The sequence below is a fragment of the Grammomys surdaster genome, unplaced genomic scaffold, assembly GCF_004785775.1.
Source record: "Grammomys surdaster isolate TR1022 unplaced genomic scaffold, NIH_TR_1.0 125669, whole genome shotgun sequence".
Lineage (NCBI taxonomy): Eukaryota > Metazoa > Chordata > Mammalia > Rodentia > Muridae > Grammomys > Grammomys surdaster.
Genome location: NW_021620506.1, coordinates 488897 through 512931, shown reverse-complemented (window position 1 = coordinate 512931; position 24035 = coordinate 488897). Strand labels below are relative to the sequence as shown.

At 40.4% G+C, this 24035-nt stretch overlaps 1 protein-coding gene across 2 annotated transcripts in view; it reads left to right on the top strand.

Moving 5' to 3' along the window:
* Positions 1–8605, top strand: part of Parg (poly(ADP-ribose) glycohydrolase) — a 109146-nt gene extending 100541 nt beyond the window's left edge. For both annotated transcript variants that reach the window (XM_028787512.1, XM_028787511.1), the window contains exons 17-18: positions 6810–6938; positions 7572–8605. In XM_028787512.1, coding sequence (XP_028643345.1) covers positions 6810–6938; positions 7572–7726 — 284 coding nt within the window. In that variant the 3' untranslated portion in view covers positions 7727–8605. The remainder of the gene's footprint in view (positions 1–6809; positions 6939–7571) is intronic.
* The last annotated feature ends 15430 nt before the right edge of the window (positions 8606–24035 follow it).

Sequence of the window (24035 nt, the reverse complement as noted above, 5' to 3'; positions counted from 1 at the left end):
AACAAAACAACTTTGTGTGTTTGCTTTATAAACCTTTTTTTGTGTTTTGTTTGGGGGGGTTAGGATCTCTATTATTTTTGTTGTTGTTGTTGTTGTTGTTATTATTATTATTATTATTATTATTATTATTATATCTCACTGTATAGCCCTAGCTGACCTGGAACTCATTAGGTACAACAAGTTAGCCCATAGCTCACAGCAATCCACCTGCCTCTGCTAGGATCAGAGGTGTGTGCCACTATGAAGAACTCTTTTTGCTTTTTTTGAGTGTAGTTTTTGATGCTGCTGTTTTTTAACATCCCACCAGAACAGACTATGAGGTTGGCTTCTGATAACTACTCCAGACATCCTGAACATACACTGTCATTTAAATTTTTATCTAAGAGTGACGGACACAAAAAGACTGTTGCAAGAATGTAGAGTATTCTTACTCAAGGAAGGCTGGGAGAGAAATAGAGAGTGATGTATACCAGTCCTGAGCTCCATAAGATGTTTCTAAGTAAAGATAAGTTCCTTTCTTTCTAGACTTACTGCATTACAATCAAAGAATAAAGATATTATTTCTGCTTTAAGAGTTGATTTTAGCTTCTTTGTATGACTTAATTATTGCAGATATACTGGCACTTGTAAAGGTGCCTCTGAAGAGGATAGAACTTGCTCCATGCACAACAGATTCTTTCAATGAAACATTCATTATTCTTACTTTTTTCTGCCCACTTCATGAAAATCCTGTTTAAGGTTTCTTGTCAGTGTCTCCTTATGCTTCCTTCCTTGTTTATTTTTTACTATCTCCATAAGATATTTACTTGGCCTATAAGAGATTATGCCATTGCTAGCTTAGTATACTAAAGAGTATCTTGACATCATAGTCTGCTCAGTTTCTTTTCTATCCCTGAGCCTTGCCTAGTAAGGGATTCATAGATAAGATGTGTGTCAGCATTCCCACGCAGCTGCTTATTACTCTGAGACACTGTACACTCTCTTCTATTATCTGTGCCTGACTAGCTCCCCCCACACCTCTCAGTCCCTACTTGAATGTTACTTAAAGCAGTAGATTCCATGTCCTGCACATACTGTATGTGAAGTTCTCTGTGGGGATGGGTGTGCAGACAAGTGGTAGGCTGACGAAGAAAAGTCTAACGTGGGTTATCCCTTTCGCCAGAAGGGAAGGAAGGATCTTGAGTGTGGGCCTTTCGTTTCACCTAGAAGGGATTATTAATTAATTAATGTGTCTGAGGAAGGCCTCATGGAATTGACCTTATATATGATTAGATCCTGAGATCAGCTCCTCCATCTCTGCAACATACATATTGATTCCTTCCTGTGAGCTACCCAGTGTGGTAGCCACATCCTCTTGTTTTCATCAATGTACCTGTATGGCAGGAACCAGAACTACATAGTTACAGGCTTGACACGCATTGCACCTGGGTGGCCCAAGATTAAAAGAAAGACTCCATGGGATTTTTAAAAATCCTGTAGAAATACTGCTAATTAGATCAACTTGGATCCCATTCCATCCATGAGACCAAGTGAACATACCCAGTAAACATTAGGTTTATCTTTCATTAACTGAGATTTCCATTGGATCCCTTGACATATTAAGTGAAAGACTGGTGAAATTCAGAAACTTGATATACATTTATTTTCCATTTGGCCATCCTAATGTCCACTTAAATCAAACCTAATAATGTCTTTGCTATTTTAGAATCAGGATGGCTAAACTCAAGCTAGGCCTGAAGGGACATGCATGCCTTTGTCCCCAGTACTCTGACATATATGACATGCGAATCAGTAAACCTAGGCTACATAGGAGAACATGTTTCAAAAAAATGTTAAACACCAGAAAAATTATTAAACAAGAATGGTAATGGGGTAGTACCAATGGGTCATTTTCTGCCATGCTATGGTTGGCTTGACCTGGTAACCCTTTAACTGAGGGATGTGGAAATTGTGGTTGTAAACATAGGGAAAGGGTGAATCCTTGGGTAGGTAGATTTTGGGCCAGATCACCTCAGGTACCAGATCACCTGGTACTTTGTTTCCTCTGCAGGAATAGACCACATTTCCCTTTCTCTCTCAGCTTTCCATGAGTAAGAACACACAGAACAATTCTGCACTGTTCTTTTTGTATTCCAGTGTTTTGTGTGATGGTGTAAGGTCAAGGATATGTGGAGTGTTTGTCATCAGTACCTACAAGATGCCACTGTATTCCTGGATCTGGGAAATGGCTTGCATGCTTTGTTTCATAACCTCCAAGTTGGTGGTGATCAGTCAAGTGTCAGAATCGTCGCACTTTCTATTTTTATTTGCATAACTACTCTTTGTTTGTAACCTTCTTTGTGAGACTGGGAAGCCAAGTTTTGTAGACAGACTCACAAAGGAGCACAGCAGGTAAGTGTCAGAATTGACCAAGTTGACCCTGTCTTCCACCAAAACACCAAATGCTAGTTATCATTATGTTTCCTGTTGTGACCTAAGAACATGCTGACTGTCTTCTCTCTTCTAGGAGATGTACATTAATGGGTCATCAGTCTTGGCAACAAGTTAGTTACTTGTTGTATAAGCACACAGCCACTTTTTAGGAAGACCTTTTGTTTTTATAAGTGACATACTGAGGCATGGAGAGTGGGTAATCAGCCTGACATCACAAGCTTTTAATCTGCACTGGATCTGGGTCTAAATATGAGATTTGACATTTGTGATGGTTAATCTAGATTGTCAACTTGATGGGACTTAGGTTTACTATAAGAACACATTTCTGGACATGTCTGTGATTGGGTTACCAGTTTAGGTTAATTAAGATGGGACAGCTCACCCTAAATATGGGGAGTACTGTCCAATGGGCTAGTTACTGGGCTAAAAGAAAGCGACTGAGCACCAGCACTCATCTCTGCTTTCTGCCTGAGGATCTACAGTGACCACTGCGCCATGCTTTAGCCTTCACACCTTCCTACCCTCCCTCCCTACTCTCAATGCGAGCCAAAAGAGACCTTTCTTTCCCTAAGTTGCTTTGGCTAGTAGTGAGGAAAGTAATACAACATTGCAGGCTGAGTGGTGGGCTTGAAGAAAGACTACTTAACATAGACTATAAAGGTGGAATTAGTGATGCCTGTAGGAAGAGGGGAGGCAAGTCAAGACTAAGAGCAGTAGCCAGGGGTTGGGTGCTCTAATGTAAGAGTTGACCTAAACACCATGTGTGTACTTTGGAGTTTACCAGCAGAGCTGGAGACTGTCAGTGCACCCAAGGGTGTGTGAGCGCTCAGAAGTCTGAGTTCACTGGGAAGGCATGAGCCGTGCTTTCACATCTCCTATCTGAGCCTTCTTGCCAGAACACACTCAGATAATGCAAATAAACAGTTTAAGGAAATCTTGTGTCTGGCTTATGATAAAGTTTGCTTGGCCTCATGCAGAATTATTTTGCATTGCAGCTTGAAAGCAATTGGAATGGGTAAGAGCATGGGGCTTTGAGTCAGAATACAGGGTTCAAATCTCAGCTCTACTGCATTCTTACTAGTTGTCCTTGGACAGTTACTTAGTCCTTCTCAAAATGGCAGTAATGCTAGTTATCTTGTTCTGGTTCTGTAAAAATTAAATGAGTTTATCCTTAGAATTCAAGTCCTGTGTTAGCAGATGCTACTAATATTACATGTCCCTGGCATCAGACACCACCTGTGATATGTGAGACAGGGTTCTTCTATGTAGCACTAGCTGTCCAAGAACTCAGTATGTAGACCAGGCTGGCCTTGAACCTGCAGAGATACATCTGGCTCTCCCTCCGTATTGCTGTAATTAACAGTATGCGCCACCATACCCAGTCCTATCTTAGCCATACTTGCTTGGTTCATTTTCTGTAATGGGACACAGTAAATTGTGTTTTCAGGTTATTCATATTTGTTTGTGTTTTCCTCATGGTGTAACATGGTTGCCAAAAAGAAAATTAAAACCAAGCTCCCTCCAGGTTAATTTAAGTGATTAGTTTGGCACCTATGTATGCTTGAGCTAGAATTGTATGCTTTTATATCAGACTTGGCATCTGTCCACATATCCCATTAAATTTATTCTCATCTAACTTTTGATGCAAGAGAGTTCACTTAAAACATGAGGTTTAATTCTACAGTTTTACCAAGACTTTGGAGATGTCATAGGCAGTAGGTGCTGTAGATAGTGCCATTTAAAATACTGGAGAGATGACTTAGCAGTCAGGAGCATTAGCTGCTCTTCCAAAGGACCTGGGTTCAATTCCCAGCACCCACATGACAGCTCACAGCTGTCTGTAACTCTAGTTCCAGGGGATCCAACACCCTCACATAGACATACATGTAGACAAAACACCAATGCACAGAAAAAAAATGAAGAAAAAAATTAAAATACATTGTCAGTGACTCAGTGATGTATTTAAGGTCAAGATTAATTTATTTTCCTGGAAACTCATTTGTGTACTTACAGTCTTAAGACCTGATTCAGGCAGAAAAATGATAACAGTAATTATGGAGTCCTAACTGAGAATTTCTAAGGATCATCTGGTTCAATTCTGTTGTGTAACTGAGAAAAATGAGGCCAAGAGCTAAACAAGTGGCTAAACACAGCTGGCAGAGGGTGGAGGCTGAATTGGATTCCCATCTCCATATCCTTACTGGTCCAGCATATGCCTGTGACAGCATCCTAGTCACAGGATGACTACAACAGAGACAGATGTGAATCAAAACCGACTCAAGCCAACTTTTCATTCTCTCTAAAAGGTAAAAGCATGATATGTTTTGGTAAAGGATAGTTCATTTACAAGATGACAATTCATTATTTTTCATTTTTATATGTACTTTAAGGTTAATTAGGAACCTTTTAAAACTGAGTGTTCTGAAGTTTTAATGTATGCATAAGTTGGTTGAGCAATTTTAATTAAAACTTACCTTTGTTTGAAATTAATTCCTTTCAACACTCTAAGATTAATGAGACCTAATCATGGTATGTCCCAGGTTGTAGATAGTCAGTAAATATAATCTAAACAATAGGATAAGACTTGGATGGTATTTTAGAATCTCACATGCATTGTCAAAAATAATCATAGGTAGGCATGGTAATATACTCTTTAATCTCAGCACTCAAGTCACTGAGGCAGGATTGTGAGTTCAAGGCCAGCCTGAACCTACAAAGACCTTATTTAAAAAAAGAAAAGATATAAAAATAGTGCACATCCCTCTGTATATGAATGTGTATGTGTTTTTATGCAAATACATTTATTATTTTAATCGTGTGTGTGTGTATAGACTACATGTGAGGGCAGAGAACAATTTATGGGAATCTAGTTTTTGCCACTACCATATGGGTCTGGGGTTTGAATTTAGATCATCAGGCTTGGCTGCAAGTTCATTTAGCTTCAGAACCATTTGAGCATAAGTTAACATGCATTGTTTCCCTTCTTTCTGAAATACAGCAGTGTGTATTTCCTAAGAAAAATATTTTATTATAATTATTAAACTCATACAAGTATATGGTTATGTTTATCTGTCCTTTCCTCTGTGTCATTATGCCAGATGGCCAAATAAATAATAAATCTAGCCTTTCTGGATGCCCCAGTGTGGGGGAATTCGAGGGTGGGGAGGTGGGAGTGGAGGGGTGCACATCCTCATAGAAGCAGGAGGAGAGGGGATGGGATAGGGGGTTCCTGGGTGAGGGGGAAATGGGGAAAGGGGGTAACATCTGAAATGTAAATAAAATATCCAATAAAAAAAAATAAATCTAGCTTTTTCTCTCTGGGTAGAGTCCAGGATTGGATGCAGTTATGTGTCTTACTCTATTTGAGTCTGGAGTATTTCTGAAAGTGTTTTATGACACTCACATGCTTGAGGTCTACAGTGTTTTATGAGTCTGAGATTGGGTTATGCCTTCTCAGATGACTGAAGCAGTGGGACTGTGGAGGCACTTGATGGCATCGGACACCAATGACATATCACTGTACAGTTACTGCAGTCTCTCCTCCTCTTTGTGAGCCTTTAATGGATCTATGAGAAAACACTGGAAAACAGTTTCCTCAGTGGTGGCACCCATTAACACTTGCAGTCAGAGCTTCTGCCCTACTCGCAGTAATGTTAAAGTTATTTGTTAATCCTAACTATAGAGAGATCCTTCATCGTGCTTTAACTGCATCCCTGCCTTCTGTGTTACAGAGTAAAACATACCTAGCATGAGGGCGAGAGTTGTTGCCAAGTTCAGGTTTGTTCGTATTCAAATAAATATTTCTTTGAAATAAAGATTGAAAAGAAACTTAATTTCTAGAAGCATACTTGAGGTTCAGAGGTCAGTAGCTTTGATTGGAGATGAGTAGTTCTCAGTTGTTTTTCTGTTCTAACATTCCAGGGGTTACTCAGCTAGCATATTCAGGAACACTGACTCCTGTGGCAGGGACAGATATGTGTGAATGCCAGAGGGACACAGCAGTGCTTACAGCTCATGTGGGCAATTCACCAGCAAGTGTGTGATGAGACATAAGTATTAAATCAAGCAAACAAAAATAATTCAAGATTAATAAAAGTAATTATATATACTACCTTGGTTGTTACTTCAAGTGAACTTTCCTTTCTTTGTGGCCCAGAGAAGTAACTGTGAGGCTACTGCAGTTGAATTTATCCTCCAAACCCTATCTGACGAGCCATAAACTGAATAATCAATGTCATCATCTACTCACCATACCTAATAACATATGCACTGGGTTTGTAAATCCTTGATCCAGGTAAAAGCTGTGGCATACCAGCCTCTGTAGCTGGATGAGAGAGGAAGTGTCATGATATAACTGCCTGTTCTCTTTGTTGCAGCCTTAATACAGATACTGGCAGCTGCTGCAGCTGAACGCGATGTGGTTTATTTCACCTTTGGGGACTCAGAATTGATGAGAGACATTTACAGCATGCACACTTTCCTTACTGAGAGGAAACTGAATGTTGGTGAGTAGGAGATAGTTTGACACTTGCTATCTAGATGGATGTGTACCAGCCAGGAGGAATACTTGCTAAGTCTGGATGGATCATAGTAAGAAAAGTTATCTGGGGCAAGCAGAGTGACAGCACACTTAAGCAGGCAAGTTCTGCAGAGGTTTGTTTTTTGTTTTCTGGAAGAATTTCAGTTATGATAGTGACATAAGTCTGTTATCTTAGAGTGGGGTCTCTGGCCAGGCATTGTGGTATGTACCTATAATCCCAGCCAGTCGGGGAATCATCGGTTCCAGGCCAGCCTACAGAAATATAAAGAAGAGTGAGGGTATACAGAGTGTATATTTAAAACATACATGAGAGGAGGATAAATTCAAACCTGACAGTCCTCAGTCTATCAATCTTCTGAGAATATAGTGTGTTGCTCCTGTGGGAGCCGGTGTATAGCTGGGGTTGCAGTGAACTCAGTAGACAAGACATGGACAGTGGATCATGGACAGCCCATGGTAATCATAGCCTATGTTACTTTAAAATGTTTTTAGAATCTGAACTTATACTGTTTAAGATAATTTAAAATAGCAAGTTTTTGTTTTAAGTTTTTCTATCAATATAACTTAATGTGCAAATTGTTGTGACCTCACTCTTTAGGAAAAGTGTACAAGTTATTGCTTAGATACTACAGTGAAGAATGCAGAGCCTGTTCCACCCCTGGACCAGACACCAAGCTCTATCCATTCATATACCATGTTGTTGAGTCGAGTGCAGAGAGCGCTGACCAGCCAGGACAGAAGACGGGCACCTGAGGAACCAGTGAATAGGACTTCCTCTCAAAGACATCCTATGTGAAATGTGGGGTGTGACGTATGAACTGACTTAATCTGATCTAAATGTATATATAATCCACATTTGTAATCAAGGGTGTAGTCTCTTCTCCATATGCCGTTGTCATTTGTTCATCCTGATGGACAGGGGCCTAGACATAGTTTCTTCCATCTTTTCATTCAGTCTTTATTCTTTGATTTTTCTCTTTATTTTGCCAATCTGATTTCTTGGGAAAACCCATGAAAGTTACACTCAGCTTTTAGACCTTTTTCTTTCTGTCTGTGTATTATCCAGACTGCTTTGGTGGCTAGCAGATACCATTGTACCTGGAGGAAGTTAAAATCCAGAAATCTGAGTTTGTTACAGAGTTACCTGTGAGTTTCTCACTCCCAACCCTTGTTAGGCTTGCGTTGTCTCCATTTTGAATCTTGAAAGTTGAAGTTTTTCTTATGTTACTTAATGCCTGTATCTTTTAGGCTAAAACTATTTTCTATTTGAGACAGACTAATTTCCAGTTTCTCTTTTGAAACATCATCCCTATAAGCAACTTTTTTTTGTCCTTTTCCCCAGCACTATTTTAGAAGCTGACCAAGAGGAAAGAAAATGTAGAGTAAAAGGATTTTCCTCATTTGGTATAAAGAAACCAGGTTCAAGAGCATTGGGGTTTTTGTTTTTCTCATGACTTGTTTTTTCCTTTGCAATTAGGATCAATGTTTGTTCTGTGGTGCTTAAGGCATATTCATGTAACCAAAGGTTGCGGCTGGAAACTTCATGCTGATTTGTACATATGGAAGTTTCTCTGGCAGTAAATATTAAGAGTTAATAAATTTCATTAATAAATCATTTGTCAGAAACTCCCATATCACTTATATTTTATTTATACATACAAGCATGTGCTCTTTAATCGTGTCTGCAAGAGTACATAAAATCCACCAATTGAGGTCGGGGGACAATGAGGTCTGGGCTTTTGAAGAGCCCTGTTTCAAGTCTCTTACTTACTTGTATTTTTAAAACCACCAACAAGGTAACCTATAATCAATGTCTTTGTGAGGTTAATCTGGAAACCAAAGCCAGTCTTACAGTAACTGATTAGAATGTAATCACAAAAACACTTTTTCAGATTTCCAAAGTAGTCTTAAACTGTTAAAGTTCTGGTTACAGTCTAGCTGTCAGGAAAAGTCAATAAAAGTCAAGTCCTGTTATCAAGAAGCTTTTGTTAGATGCTCTAAGCTCCTTTGCCAGCATTGGCAGAAAAAAATGGGTCCTAGTCCAGAGTCTCAGCTCTTCCCTTTTGTACAAAAATCAGGAAGATAATAGGCTTTGGCCCAAAGGCTACCAGTTGTCATTGATGAAGCTCTTTACTGCAACAACTAAGACTTTTGATCAAATCCCAAATCTAGAGGAGTCTGGCCTTATCCCCACTGATACCAAAATCTCTTTCCTTCCAGCTATTCTATGCTTTGCTAACAGATTTATGGCTATATTTTCTTTTTTTCTTTTTCTTTTTTTTTTTTTTATTGTATATTTTTTTTTATTAATTTCTTTTTTTTTGAACATGAAATGCTTTTTTATAGCATGTTTTACAAGGGGAGGGGGTAAGAGGGTCCAGGTGGTGGAAAAGTACAAAATCTTCTTGGCCTGTGCCTTGAAACATGTCATGGTCTATATGGTACACTGCCTTGAATTATGATCTACCTGCAGTTCTTCAGAAGTTATGGTACACTGCTTGAGTTATGGTCTCCCTGCTATTCTTAAGAAGACATGGTACTCTGCTTTGAGTCTATATGCAGTTGCTAAGCAGGATCTTGCAGTTGCCAAGCTTCAGAGGACATTGTGCAGGTGGGGAAAGGTAGGGGGTAAGAGTAAGGGCGAGGGTCCTGGCTTCTGGCATCTCCCCCTTCTCTGTTTAGTTAGAGAAGGCGTCTTATGTTCAATCCCAACTATGTGAGTTTTGAATTTGGATGTCTAATTATGGGGGGTCTTAGACAAGTTCACAACCCCAAAACACTGATGTGAGACGAGTCACATCGATGGTCGAAGGCTTTAGGCTGTCAACGATGGGCAACGTCAAGGGACTCTGATGTGGGTGAAAGGAGGGTGAGGGCCCTGTCTTAGGCCATGTAGGCTGCACCCACTCCCAGCACCACGCACTCCTTTTCGGCTGCATTGGGTGGGCCCCTGGGAAGTGGACCTACAATAATCCCGTCATTGGGCTAACTCACAGCCATCCTAGTCTCTTGTAAATGTTCAAGTTACCAACCATTTGTCAGTTTGGGGTGTAATATTGTCATAAAGGAAGGCTCCCCAATGTTAGCGGCCATATCAAGGGTGGCCTTGGTTTAGGAAAAAGCCAATTTTTGTTGTGGTGATCAAGAGGCCAAGCTCTCTAGCGAGAGAAATGAGGGCAAAGCCAGGCATACCAGGAACCCTTCTGGAGGGCATGGAAGTCTAGGGGTAGACCGTAGGGGGAGGCAGGGGAGCTGACAGCTGTGTCAGTCTCCTGCGGAGTCACTTCTGGATTCTCTGCAATTTTCAGCTGATGGTAATGAACTTCAACTGCCTTCTTGATGGCAGCATCAACCTGGTTCCGTGGACGACAGGTCACGGGCGATGATCTCTGTCTTGCTCAATCTTGATGTCGTGCGCACATCCTCTCAATGAGGGTCCGTCCGGATGGGTCCGTGCCTTGAGCCCCACGTCTGGGTGCCACTTGACCTGACCAGTGGGTCCTGGTTATTCGTGGGGGCGAGGAGGACTGCAACCTGCTATTCTTCAGAAGATATGGTACACTGCTTGAGTTATGGTCTCCCTGCTATTCTTCAGATGATATGGTACATTGCTTTGAGTCTATCTGCAGTTGCCAAGCAGGATCTTGCAGTTGCCCAGCTTCAGGGGATCTTGTGCAGGTGGGAAAAGGTAGGGGGTGAGGGTAAGGGCGAGGCTCCTGGCTTCTGGTCCATCTGGGTTAGAACTTCTAATAGCAGGCATCACGGGTGATTCAATTTTACCTGGAAAGAAAAAAGAAGGGGATTCTCAGGGAGATTTCTCTTCCCTGGATGTAAATTGTTATTCATCGTATTTATGATTGGGCCTGGCTTTGTGAGGGTATCTATTTTTTTCATTAATATTTGTGGTAGCCGGTTAGCTGTGCCTTCTGTGGTATTGGACAGGCATATCAGTCCTCGGCTCCATAAGGGAACTGGGACTGGGGCATTCCCTTTATGGGTATGAGGGTCCTTCCCCATATCTGTGGCAAAGTTTTGTTGGTCTTGGTGGTGCCCGAGGTCACCAACATGGTCAGCAAGAGATTTGCCATGAGCTTTCAGCTTTAGAGAGAGAAAAGTGAACAAGGCATGATGGAGAGTATTTCAGGGGGACTCCTTCTGAGGGGGTACCGTTCCCCCTCTTTTGTTTTTAAAGCCAATTTTTCAGAGTTTTTGTAAAATCAGGGCAGAAGCGCCAACAGTTGCTCCTTCCACACTCAGAGAGTCATGAAGGCCTTATTTAAGGATATATAAATATATATTAATAATCTTTTGTCAAAGGACTTTTATAGCTCCACTGACAATTAATCAGACTATATGATATATCGATTAGAAATAGCTTTTTCTACTTTTTGTGAGATTACCTCTCTTTTGTCAATTAACTGTTGAGGAAGTTAGGGTTTACCACTCTCTTGAGAATATTGAACAGAGATTTAAATTCTTTTGTGGAGAGCTTAAAATAGTATCTTAGCCAATTTGCATCTCCTAGAAACTTTTGAAATTAATTTAAAATAAATAGACTCTCCTTTTTTTTTTAAATCCTTTATCTGTGTGGGGTTTTTATTGGGTATTATACGTATTTACCTTTCAATGTTGTCTCCTTTCTCATTCTCCCCCCAAATCCCTTATCCCCTACCCCTTCCTCCTAATTTTTGTGATGGTGTGCTCCAAACATCCTCACAGTCCCATCTCCCTGCTCTCGAATTCCAACACAGTAGGGGATCCAAACTTTTGGGGACCTTGGCCCTCCACTTTCACTGGAGTCTAACAAGGTCACCCTCAATTCCCTATACAGGTGCGTGAGTCCCTCCCTTTGTGCTCTCTGGTTGGTGGTTTAGACTTTGGGAGTTCTGGTTGAAACTTTTGATGCTCCTTCTAAAAAGGACCAACAAATTCATACTTTGGTCTTCCTTCTTCTATGTGAGTTTTATGTGGTCTATATGAAGATTCTTAGAAATTGTGAGCTTTTGGGCTAATATCCACTTATCAGTGAGTGCATACCATGTATGTTCCTTTGAGATTGGGTCATCTCACTCAAGATGATATTTTCCAGCTCCATCCATTTGCCTAGGAATTTTGTGAACTGATTGTTTTTAATAGCTGAGTAGTACTCCATTGTATAAATGTACCACATTTTCTGCATCCATTCTTCTGTTGAAGGGCATCTGGGTTCTTTCCAACTTCTGGCTATTATAAATAAGGCTGCTATGAACATGGTGGAGCATGTGTCCCTGTTGTATGTTGAAACTTCTTTTGGGTATATGCCCAGGGGTGGTATAGCTGGGTCCCTAGGTAACGCTATGTTCAATTTTCTGAGATACCGCCAGACTGCCTTCCATAGTGGTTGTACCAGTTTACAATCCCACCAACAGTGGAGGAGTGTTCCTCTTTCTCCACATCCTCGCCAACATGTACTGTCACCTGTGTTTTTGATCTTAGCCATTCTGACTGGTGTGAGGTGGAATCTCAGTGTTGTTTTCATTTGCATTTCCCTGATGACTAGGGATGCTGAACACTTCTTTAGGTGCTTCTCAACCATTCGAGCTTCCTCAGTTGAGAATTCTTTGTTCAGCTCTGTGCTCCATTTTTTAATAGGGTTCTTTGATTGTCTAGAGTCTAATTTCTTCAGTTCTTTGTATACCTTGGATATTAGCCCTTTATCAGATGTAGGGTTGGTGAAGATCTTTTCCCAATCTGTTGGTTGCCGCTCTGTCCTATTGACTGTGTCCTTTGCTTTACAGAAGCTTTGCAGCTTTATGAGGTCCCATTTGTCAATTTTTGGTCTTAGAGCACAGGCCATTGGCGTTCTGTTCAGGAACTTTTTCCCTGTGCCTATGTATTCCAGGCTTTTTCCCAGTTTCTCTTCTATTAGTTTCAGTGTGGCTGGTTTTAGGTGGAGGTCCTTAATCCACTTGGAATTGAGCTTTGTACAAGGAGATAAGTATGGATCAATTTTCATTTTTCTACATGCTGACCACCAGTTGGACCAGCACCATTTGTTGAAAATGCTATCTTTTTTCCATTCGATGGTTTTAGCCCCTTTGTCAAAGATTAAGTTACCATAGGTATGGGGGTTCATTTCTGGATCTTCTATTCTATTCCACTGATCCTCCTGCCTGTCTCTGTTCCAATACCATGCTGTTTTTATCACTATTGCTTTGTAGTACAGCTTGAAGTCGGGGATGGTGATTCCTCCAGAAGTTCTTTTATTGCTGAGAGTTGTTTTCGCAATCCTGGGTTTTTTGTTATTCCAAATAAATTTTAAGATTGCTCTTTCTATCTCTGAGAAGAATTGAGTGGGAATTTTGATGGGGATTGCATTAAATCTGTAGATGGCTTTTGGCAAAATAGTCATTTTTACTATATTAATCCTTCCAATCCATGAGCATGGGAGATCTTTCCATCTTCTGAGATCAGCTTCGATTTCTTTCTTCAGGGGAATGAAGTTCTTGTCATACAGGTCTTTTACTTGCTTGGTTAGGTTCACACCAAGGTATTTTATATTATCTGTGACTATTTTGAAGGGTGTCATTTCCATAATTTCTTTCTCAGCCAGTTTATCTTTTGAGTAGAGGAAGGCTACTGATTTGCTTGAGTTAATTTTATATCCAGCCACTTTGCTAAAGTTGTTTATCAGGTTTAGGAGTTCTCTGGTGGAAGTTTTGGGGTCACTTAAGTATACTATCATATCATCTGCAAATAGTGAGATTTTGACTTCTTCCTTTCCAATTTGTATCCCTTTGACCTCCTTGTGTTGCCTAATTGCTCTGGCTAGGACTTCCAATACTATATTAAATAAGTAGGGGGAGAGTGGGCAGCCTTGCCTAGTCCCTGATTTTAGTGGGATTGCTTCAAGTTTCTCTCCATTTAGTTTAATGCTGGCTACTGGTTTGCTGTAAATTGCTTTTACTATGTTTAGGTATGGGCCTTGAATTCCTGACCTTTCCAAGACTTTTATCATGAAGGGGTGTTGAATTTTGTCAAATGCTTTCTCAGCATCTAGTGAGATGATCATGTGGTTTTTTTCTTTGAGTTTGTTTATATAATGGATTACATTGATGGATTTCCGAATATTGAACCAACCCTGCATTCCTGGGATGAAGCCAACTTGATCGTGATGGATAATTGTTTTGATGTGTTCTTGAATTCGGTTCGCTAGAATTTTATTGAGTAATTTTGCATCAATGTTCATAAGGGAGATTGGCCTGAAGTTCTCTTTCTTTGTTGGGTCTTTGTGTGGCTTAGGTATGAGTGTAATTGTGGCTTCAAAGAATGAGTTGGGTAGTGTACCTTCTGTTTCTATTTTGTGGAATAGTTTGAAAAGAATTGGGATTAGGTCTTCCTTGAAGGTCTGATAGAATTCTGCACTAAAACCGTCTGGTCCCGGGCTTTTCTTTGTAGGGAGACTTTTAATGACTGCTTCTATTTCTTTTGGGGTTATGGGACTGTTTAGATGGTTTATCTGGTCCTGATTTAACATTGGCAACTGGTATTTGTCTAGGAAATTGTCCATTTCATCCAAATTTTCCAATTTTGTTGAATATAGGCTTTTGTAGTAGGATCTGATGATTTTTTTTAATTTCCTCAGTTTCTGTTGTTATGTCCCCCTTTTGAGTTCTGATTTTATTAATTTGAATACTGTCTCTCTGCCCTCTGATTAGTCTAGCTAAGGGTTTATCTATCTTGTTGATTTTCTCAAAGAACCAGCTCCTGGTTTTATTGATTCTTTGGATAGTTCTTTTTGTTTCAATTTGGTTGATTTCAGCCCTGAGTTTAATTATTTCCTGCCTTCTACTCCTCTTGGGTGTATTAGCTTCTTTTTGTTCTAGGTCTTTCAGGTGCTCTGTCAAGCTGTTAGTGTATGCTCCCTCCAGTTTCTTTTTGTAGGCACTTAGAGCTATGAATTTTCCTCTTAGCACTGCTTTCATTGTATCCCATAAATTTTGGTATGATGTGTCATCATTTTCATTAAATTCTAAAAAGTTTTTAATTTCTTTCTTTATTTCTTCCCTTACCTGATTATCAAGGAGTAGGGTGTTGTTCAGTTTCCATGTAAATGTGGGCTTTCCATTCTCTTTGTCATTTTTGAAGACTAGCCTTAGACCATGGTGATCTGATAGGATGCAGGGAATTATTTCAATTTTCTTATATCTGTTGAGGCCTGTCTTGTGCCCAATTATATGGTCTATTTTGGAGAAGGTACCATGAGGTGCTGAGAAAAAGGTATATTCTTTTGCTTTAGGGTGAAATGTTCTATAGATATCTGTTAAGTCCATTTGGTTCATAACTTCTGTTAGTTTTACTGTATCTCTATTTAGTTTCTGTTTCCATGATTTATCCATTGCTGAGAGTGGGGTGTTGAAGTCTCCCACTATTATTATGTGAGGTGCAATGTATGTTTTGAGCTTTAGTAAGGTTTCTTTTATGAAATTCGATGCTCTTGTATTTGGCGCATAGATATTCAGAATTGAGAGTTCATGTTGGTTGACTTTTCCTTTGACAAGTATGAAATGCCCTTCCTTATCCTTTTTGATAGTTTTAAGTTGAAAGTTGATTTTATTCGATATTAGAATGGCTACTCCCGCTTGTTTCTTAGTGCCATTTGCTTGAAAAATTGTTTTCCAACCTTTTACTCTAAGGTAGTGTCTGTCTTTGTCACTGAGGTGGGTTTCCTGTAAGCAGCAAAAAGCTGGGTCCTGTTTGCGTATCCAGTCCGTTAGCCTATGCCTTTTTATTGGGGAATTGAGTCCATTGATGTTAAGAGATATTAAGGAGAGGGTGTTCTTGCTTCCTGTCATTTTTGCTAATAGTGGAGACATCGTTTGTGTGGTTATCTTCTTTTGGGTTTGATGGAAAAGGATTATTTTCTTGCTCTTTCTGGGGTATGATTGCCCTCCTTGTATTGGAGCTTTCCTGCTATTATCCTTTGTAAAGCTGGATTTGTGGGAAGATACTGTGTAAATTCAGTTTTGTCATGGAATATCTTAGTTTCTCCGTCTATGGTAATTGAGAGTTTTGCTGGGTAAAGTAGCTTGGGCTGGCATTTATGTTCTCTTAGGGTTTGTATGATATTTGTCCAGGATCTTCTGGCTTTTATAGTATCTGGTGAGAAGTCAGGTGTAATTCTGATAGGTTTGCCTTTATATGTTATTTGGCCTTTTTCCCTTACTGCTTTTAAAATTCTGTCTTTGTTTTGTACATTTTGAGTCTTGATTATTATGTGACGGGAGGTATTTCTTTTTTGATCTAGTCTGTTTGGCGTTCTGTAGGCTTCTTGTGTGATTATGGGCATCTCATTCCTTAGGTTAGGGAAGTTTTCCTCAATAATTTTGTTGAAGATATTTACTGGCCCTTTAAGTTGGGAATCTTCACTCTCATCTATACCTATTATCCTTAGGTTTGGTCTTCTCATTGCGTCCTGGATTTCCTGGATATTTTGAGATAGCAACTTTTTGCATTTTGCATTTTCTTTGATAGTTGTGTCAATATTTTCTAAGGTATCTTCTGCACCTGAGATTCTTTCTTCTATCTCTTGTATTCTGTTGGTGATGCTTGTGTCTATGACTCCTGATTTCTTTTTTAGGTTTTCTATCTCCAGGATAGTCTCCCTTTGTGATTTCTTTATTGTTTCCACTTCCATTTTTATGTCCTGGATGGTTTTGTTCAATTCCTTCATCTGTTTGTTTGTGTTTTCTTGTAATTCTTTAAAGGATTTTTGTGTTTCTTTAAGGACTTCATCCTGTTTTCCTGTGTTCTCCTCAAGTTTTTTGATAGTGTTATTTACTTCCTTCTTGTAGTCCTCTAGCATCATCATTAGAAATGATTTTAGATCTGGTTCTTGTTTTCCTGGTGATATGGGGAGTTCAGAACTTTCTAATGTGGGAGAACTAGGTTCTAATACTGGCAAGTACCTTGGGTTGCTGGTGCTTGTGTTCTTGCGCTTGCCTTTCGCCATCTGGGTCACCTTTGTGCTATCAGTGCTGTCTCTGACTGGGGCCTGTCTTTCCTATTATCTAGGTTGTGTCAGAACTGATTGGGATGGGTTTTGCTGCTTGAGTTAGAGATGAGGCCCAAGATGTGCTCGGTGCTCAGGTGGAAACCGGAAGGGGCCGGGGCTCCGGGTCAGGAGCGGATTCCTGGATCCCAATGAGTCCCAGTGGGTCCCAGTGGGTCCCAGTTGCTCCCTGATTGGGGGCGAGCACTGCCACCTCCTAGCCTAAGAAACTGCTTGAGCTAGCTTGAGCCACGGAGAGCCCCGCTCCCTCTAGGTTCTGTGAGATTGGGTGCAGAGCTGACTCTCGGGATCTGCTCCGGCACAGACCGGAAGGAACCCACGCTCCGGCCCTGGAGTGAACTCCTGGGTCCCAGTGGGTCCTAGCCACTCCCTGTTCGGGGGCAAGTACTGCCACCTCCTAGCCCAAGACCCTGCTTGGCACAGAGGTCCTGCGAACCCCGCTTCCTCTGGAGTCTGCGAGATTGGGTGCAGAGCTGCCTCCCGGGATCCGCGAGTGCTGGGGCCCAGACCGGATGGAGCCCGCCCCGGGCCAGGAGCGAATTCCTGGGTCCCAGTGGGTCCCTGTTGCTCCCTGTTTGGGGTGAGTGCTGTTTTTAACTTACCTGGGATGCTGCGTGAGTTCAAGCTCCTGGGAGTCCCTGTTTTTCTTGGTTTTCTCATTTTTTTCTTTTTCTATTTCTATGTCTCTCTGTCTTAGGCAGTCAAATGATAAAGCAAATAATTCTAACAGAAATTATAGAGCCAGGCTAGAGGACCACTGATATTCCAGAATACAAAAGCTGAGACCCAGCTCTCAGTCTGTGTAGGATTAGTGATGTATCCATCCACTAGCTGCCTCTTGTAGGGTTGCCAGGAATGAAGCCTGATGAGTTGTCAGTGTATCTTGATGTTGGTGTGTCCTGCTGAGCTCAGGTTAATGAAGCAGAGCCAACTGACGAGGTACAGTCATGCAGAGAACTTCCTCTGGAGTCTATTATCTTGTCCTTAAAGAGCCTGTGTTTATGTAGCTAGTATTCATATCTGTCCTGTTTAACACATCTTTGTATTCTCTTTCCTGTGACATCTGTTTTATTTCATGCTGTTTACTCCTTTCTCCTTTAATTTACCAAGTTAGAAATCTTACATTTTTAATAAAGGCCACTTTTAGTTTCTGTCTAACTCACCCACTTATGGAAGCAGTGTACAGTTAACAGATAGGGCATCAAATCAAGAAAATCAAGTATAAATTCTAGCTGTATTCTAGTTTATGTTTTAAGCTTGTCTATGACTCTGTTACCTCACAGAGCTAGTCAATAAGTTTGAAGTACCTACTGGGAAATAAGCATAAAACCAGCAGCCAAGTATCTACACAATTTAGCCAGCTCATCTAGTGAACCAGTGGATGCCCAGAGCCTAGCATATGATGCACTTTTTCCTCTAGGAGTTCATTATGAAAGGTAAAGGAACCCCTTCTGCAAACCACAAAACAGATCCAAGGTTTCCAGAAATCCAATGCCCATGGAATTCCAGAGAGCAGAGGTCCCACACACAAGCAGCCTGACTTCTCTCCCACCCTGTACTTTCATAAAACAGTTTCTGGGTCTAACAAAGCCATGCCTTGTCACTCCCTAAGCACTGAAAAAACTGTTGTCTAACTCTACGAGGTACATTATCTTGTACCCTCCAATCCCAAGTCACAGGATTTGGGGGTGTCAACCTCCCAAGTCAACAAAGGTTTGCTCTTGGCATTTTGAGGTTGATCTAAGTCTCTTCTTTCATTTTCTTCCACTGATTTCTTTCTTACAAAGAGGACCTACTCTGTTACCCCTCCTGAGGATGGAACTCAGGGCACAGGGCTCTAGCACTGAACTGTGTACCCTGAGCTGTATAGATCAACTCAGGTCTTACAACAGCTAGTTCCTGTTTCATTCTTTCCCAGCCACAAGCCTGAGGCTCACTTAGTTTCAGTGTGCCTCCATGCCAATTAGAGCACATTGCTTGACTTCAGATGTTGGGATTTGACACTGTGGCATCATGTTTGTGCCCCTAGGCTGTGGTAGAACTAATTGTTTCTTGAAACCTTAACTAGAAGTGAGGTGGTATCTGTAGATTCTTACCTGCTTCCTTCTCCGTCCTCCTGCATCTGTAACTTCACTCTCGTGCCTTTTCTCTGATGCAAGAGAGACTTGGTCTGTCGTATCCAGTTTAAAGAGGAAGCTCAAAAAGGCTTGAACTCTGAGGCCTGTAGGCACCACACACCCCTTTGCTTACAAGGAGGAAGGGGCAAATCTAGTCATTGCTGAAACAGGTGCTCACAATAGTCCCGTACATGGAGGGACAAGGCATTCCAGCGTGAGACTCAATAGACAAAACTACTCAAAGACACTGCCTACCACTGTCCACTGCCCAATATCCAAGTACCCTGAGTTATACAGGAGCTGTTCCCCAAATGCCACAAGAGTTTATGGAGTCATCAGGTGGCAGGTTTCTAAATTTGGGCAGCAGGCAAGGTCTTAGGAGTTTGTAGGGCAGAGTTAAGAAATTCTGACCCTGCTTATCATGGTCTTCTTGTTTCTTCAGATTATTATTGTTTGAGATTTTGTATGCATGTCTTGAAATTTTACTGAACTTTTTGCTTATACATTTGTAAGTGTGTGTGAGTGTGTGTGTGTGTGTGTGTGTGTGTGTTAGGAGCATAGACAGCCACCAGTACGAGGTGCTTTTACACATGGCCAGCCTTTTGAAGTCACATTGCCTGGCATTTAATCCCTTCCTCTAGTTTTCATACATACAAGAGAGCTTGAGTCAGGGGCCGAGTGTATATGGTGACAATTCTGAGGACCATGACCTAGGTCATTCACAAATTCATGGGTTCTAAGAACTTTCTTGGGGCTAGCCATTGTACTCTGCTCAGGAGAAGCAGAGACAAGTGTCCCCTGTACTCACAGAGTGAGGTTGAATGACCTAGAACCCACAAATGGCATTTTCTTTTTACTGCTTTGTTCCAGTTTAACCCAGAGAAACCAGCTGCATCTCTTTGCTGTTGGTTGGAAAACCAATAAGAACCCACATTATGTCCATTCACCAGAGCTGAACGTCATAGATGCTTGACTTTGAAGAGTTGTGTAGCAAATGGCTTAACACATAGTGTGGGGTGGGCTGTCTGACAGTGCTCAAGTCAGCAGGCCCTGAACTCGGAGGAAGCAGCTCTGAAAGATATGGAGGACAATAGAACATACGTGACATGGAGGTAGAAAGGTGTCCACTAGGAATGGAGGAGGGTCTAAGGGGTGCAGGGATGTGCATAAGAACACGAGAGGAAAAGGAACCAAAAAATGCCATAATGAACCCTAGTACTTTGTATGCTAATTAAATAACCAATTTTTTAAAAAGTGGCTTCCTGTTGGAAATGCTTATTTTCCTGGGGTAAGTCCGTGCAGCCTGGATAAAGTTAAGCTTCTTTTGCTGTAGCTAGATTTATATCACCTAGGTCAGTTTGAACAATACAAATGTAAGCAATAAAAGGTAAAAATTAATAGATGAAGTTCATTTAATAGCATAGCATTTAAATTGTGGGGGCCTGAGGGATGGGAAATACTAGGGAGCCCTCAATGAAGAGATAGGCCTTCTGTCAAGGTTGTAACAGAACATTACTAAAAACTGGGATATAATGGTTCAGTGTGCCGATGAAAGCCTCTTGACTAGAATTGTCCACCACAGAGCTATATATACCCTGACTCTGGTCTTGAATATGCGAAGACAGCACCAAAGCCTTGGCCTTGTGTGCCTTCAGAATACATTCCATTCTGGCATCTAACATCAGAATATTTCTAAAAACTTACAGTACTTAATGATACATAAGTGTAAAGTATGTTTTATAATCCAAGGAATCTTACGTTTGGGGAACCATGGTAATCTTAGTGGCAACTATATGCCAGTTAGTTTTAAGCTCTGGTACCATATAACTGTAACTAACAAATGGGGGGACACCCTGTTATCAAGCTTATGCTCTAGAAGAAATACAGATGCTCACTAGTCTCAAAGTCCTGTCATGTCACTTAGAATGAGAAGTTAGGAAATTTTGTTTGTTTATAAAGGATTTCACACATACCCAAAAACTAGAGAAACGAACTTCAGAGTATCCACCCTCTTTTCCAACACTTAATTTATCCCTCATTTTACCTTCACTACATTCCTGTTCATTATCTACTCTAAATTATGGAATTCGTCCAAGACGTTTCATCTGTAATCAATACATCTTTAAAAGATGTACCCCCAATAACACACACATCACATAATAGGGGACTTCTAATTTAAAAGAGCACTAGACGTAATTTTCAATATCCTGGTTAAATACAGATAAGACCCATGGACTTAGTGTGTGTGTGTGTGTGTGTGTGTGTGTGTGTCTGTGTGTCTGTGTGTATGCAAAAAGGAAAAACTGAAAGATGGAAGAAGGAAAGGGGCAGACGAGTTAGGGACCTTTGTAGTCAACAACACAGGGTTTCTGTGGATTTTCTTGTTACTTTGTAAACTCACTGCTCCCACTGGAGAAGCCAACAACCCAGAGCTGAATGCAGAAGGAAATGAGAAAGAAGATGTGGTTAAAAAAGTGTTCAGAGAAGTAATTTCTACATATTTCCCAAATTGGTGAATGACATACGCTTATGAAAAACTTCTCACGCTCAAACAAAATGCCCCCAAATGCAAGCTAATACAGTCAAACTTCCAAAAACTAAAGAAAAAAATCTTGAAAGTAATGAGCAAGGACATATTCTAGGACAGACAGTTCAAATGACTGGAATCCATAAAGATTAGAAGAGAGTGCTACAGACTGCACAGTTGCCAAAAGGATTCAGCAAGAACATTATTCAGGGTTATCCTGACAGTCTTGGATGTGGGAAAGCCAAGAGAGCCTATTGCCAGCAGACCTGACTAATAGCCTGGCTGAAGCTCTTGAAAGAAATGAAATGGTTTAAAAAAAAAAAGAAGAAGAGGAGGAGGAGGAGTAGAAGGAAGAGATGATGATATTGGAAGATCAGAAAAGTACAAAAAATTTAAAAATGACAAACCTCAAAATTTTCAAATGTTTATCGAAGCTAAAAGTGATTTTCTTATATGTAGGGAAATGAAGCAATCACTCAGTTATACATATTCGAGGGCAGGAAGCATGAGTGGATGTCAAGTTTCAACATCACACAACTGGTAAGATGCAACTCTGCTCCACTGTGACAAGCTGTGAGTGCTATACATGCAGCTACCACTAGAAGAGATAGACTTGCAGTTGCTGTATGTGTATGTCGGTGGAATCTGAGGAGTGCTGCATTTACCTATACGAAGAAAACAAGCATCTCAGAAATTAAAAGGCAGGGAAAAAAACCCAAAAAGTGTTCAAAATGATCAATAGAACAAATAAGCCTTTATTCCAGCTAAGAAAAAGGGTAAATTTATATGTTACTAATGTCAGAAATGAAAAGGGGGCATCACTGCATATCCTAAGACATAACAGATTGAGCATTATGAAGCTAGTGCTCACAAATTTCAAACATTAAAAAGATGGACCTATTATGTGAAAAACATCTGCCACAAATTACAGGAAGAATCTAAATAGGCTTACCTTTAATAAAGAAATCAGTAGCTAATGACCTTCCAAACAGAAAGTTCCCACCCCATATGTTTCTAATGAATCCTATAAAATGAAGGAAGGACTTAAAGCAATTGTCTACAGCTTGTTTTGGAGAGTAGAAGGGAACGCACCTAACTCCTGCTAGAAGGTAAACACTACCCTCAACACCAAAACCAAGCAACAACTTTAAAGAGAACAAATTATAAATCAGTATCTCTTGACTTAAATGTAAAAGTTTTGAACAGTGTGTTAGCTACTTGAATCCAACAGCACAATTTTTATATGTACATCATCAAATGGAATCCCAGGCTGAGGTAATATTTAAGTTCATAAAATCAAGCTATCATATTAACAGTCTAAAGAAAATAGTGGTTGAGGACATAGGCTTCTGCACTGCAAGACCCTGAGTTTGGTCCTCGGCACTGCCAGAAGAAAAGTAATATCACATCAATAGACACAGAAAAGGCATTCAGTAAAATCCAGTTTCCATTCATGATTTAAACCTTTGGGAAACTAGGACTGGACAGGGAATTTCCTACCTTGGTAACATATACAAAAAGTGTTACATCGTATTCAATGGGAAGGACTAAAGCCTTTCTGCTATGGTCAGGAAGAAGGCAAGTATGTTCCATTTCAATGCTGGAAGGGCTAGCTACAGCATAAAAATAAAAGAAAATAAAATCCTGCTTTAAAGAACTTTAAAAACGGCTTTAATTAGAACATTATGTCATAGCCTCTCAATATTTCATAGCATGTTTAGGGGCTGGACTGATGGCTCAGCAGTTAAGAGCACTTGCTATTCTTGCAGGGGATGCTTATGCCCTATCCTGACTTCTTTAGTACCAGACACACACCTGGTCTACAAACAGGCAAAACATTCATACACATAAACTAATCTAAAATTTAAAAAACCACAATGTGTTTATTGGCTAGGAAGATGACTCAGAGGATTAAAGTACGTGCCCTACAATCTAAGTTTAATCTTTGGAATCCACATGGTGGAGGAAGAAAAACAGGTCCCACAAACTGTCCTCTGTTGTTCATGCACACCATGGTATGTACACCCATAAATAATGTAAATTATATATATTTACAAATCTAAAAACGCAAGACCTGGAACTAACAAGCAGTCACCTAAGACTGTAGAATACAACGTTAATGCACACAAAATCACTGTCCTATACTAACAATGACAAGGAGAATGTAAAATTAGAACATTATGACATAGCCTCTCAAGATAAAGCAGATAGAAGTCTAACAAAATATTAAGATTGATAGGAGAAACCATACACAGTTGAAATGATATCAAAAGAGAGCTATTGTGGGCATGGTGGCACAGGTTAATTTCAGCACATGGGAGGCAGGGGGATCTCTATGAGTTTGAGACTAGCCTGGTCTACAAAGCA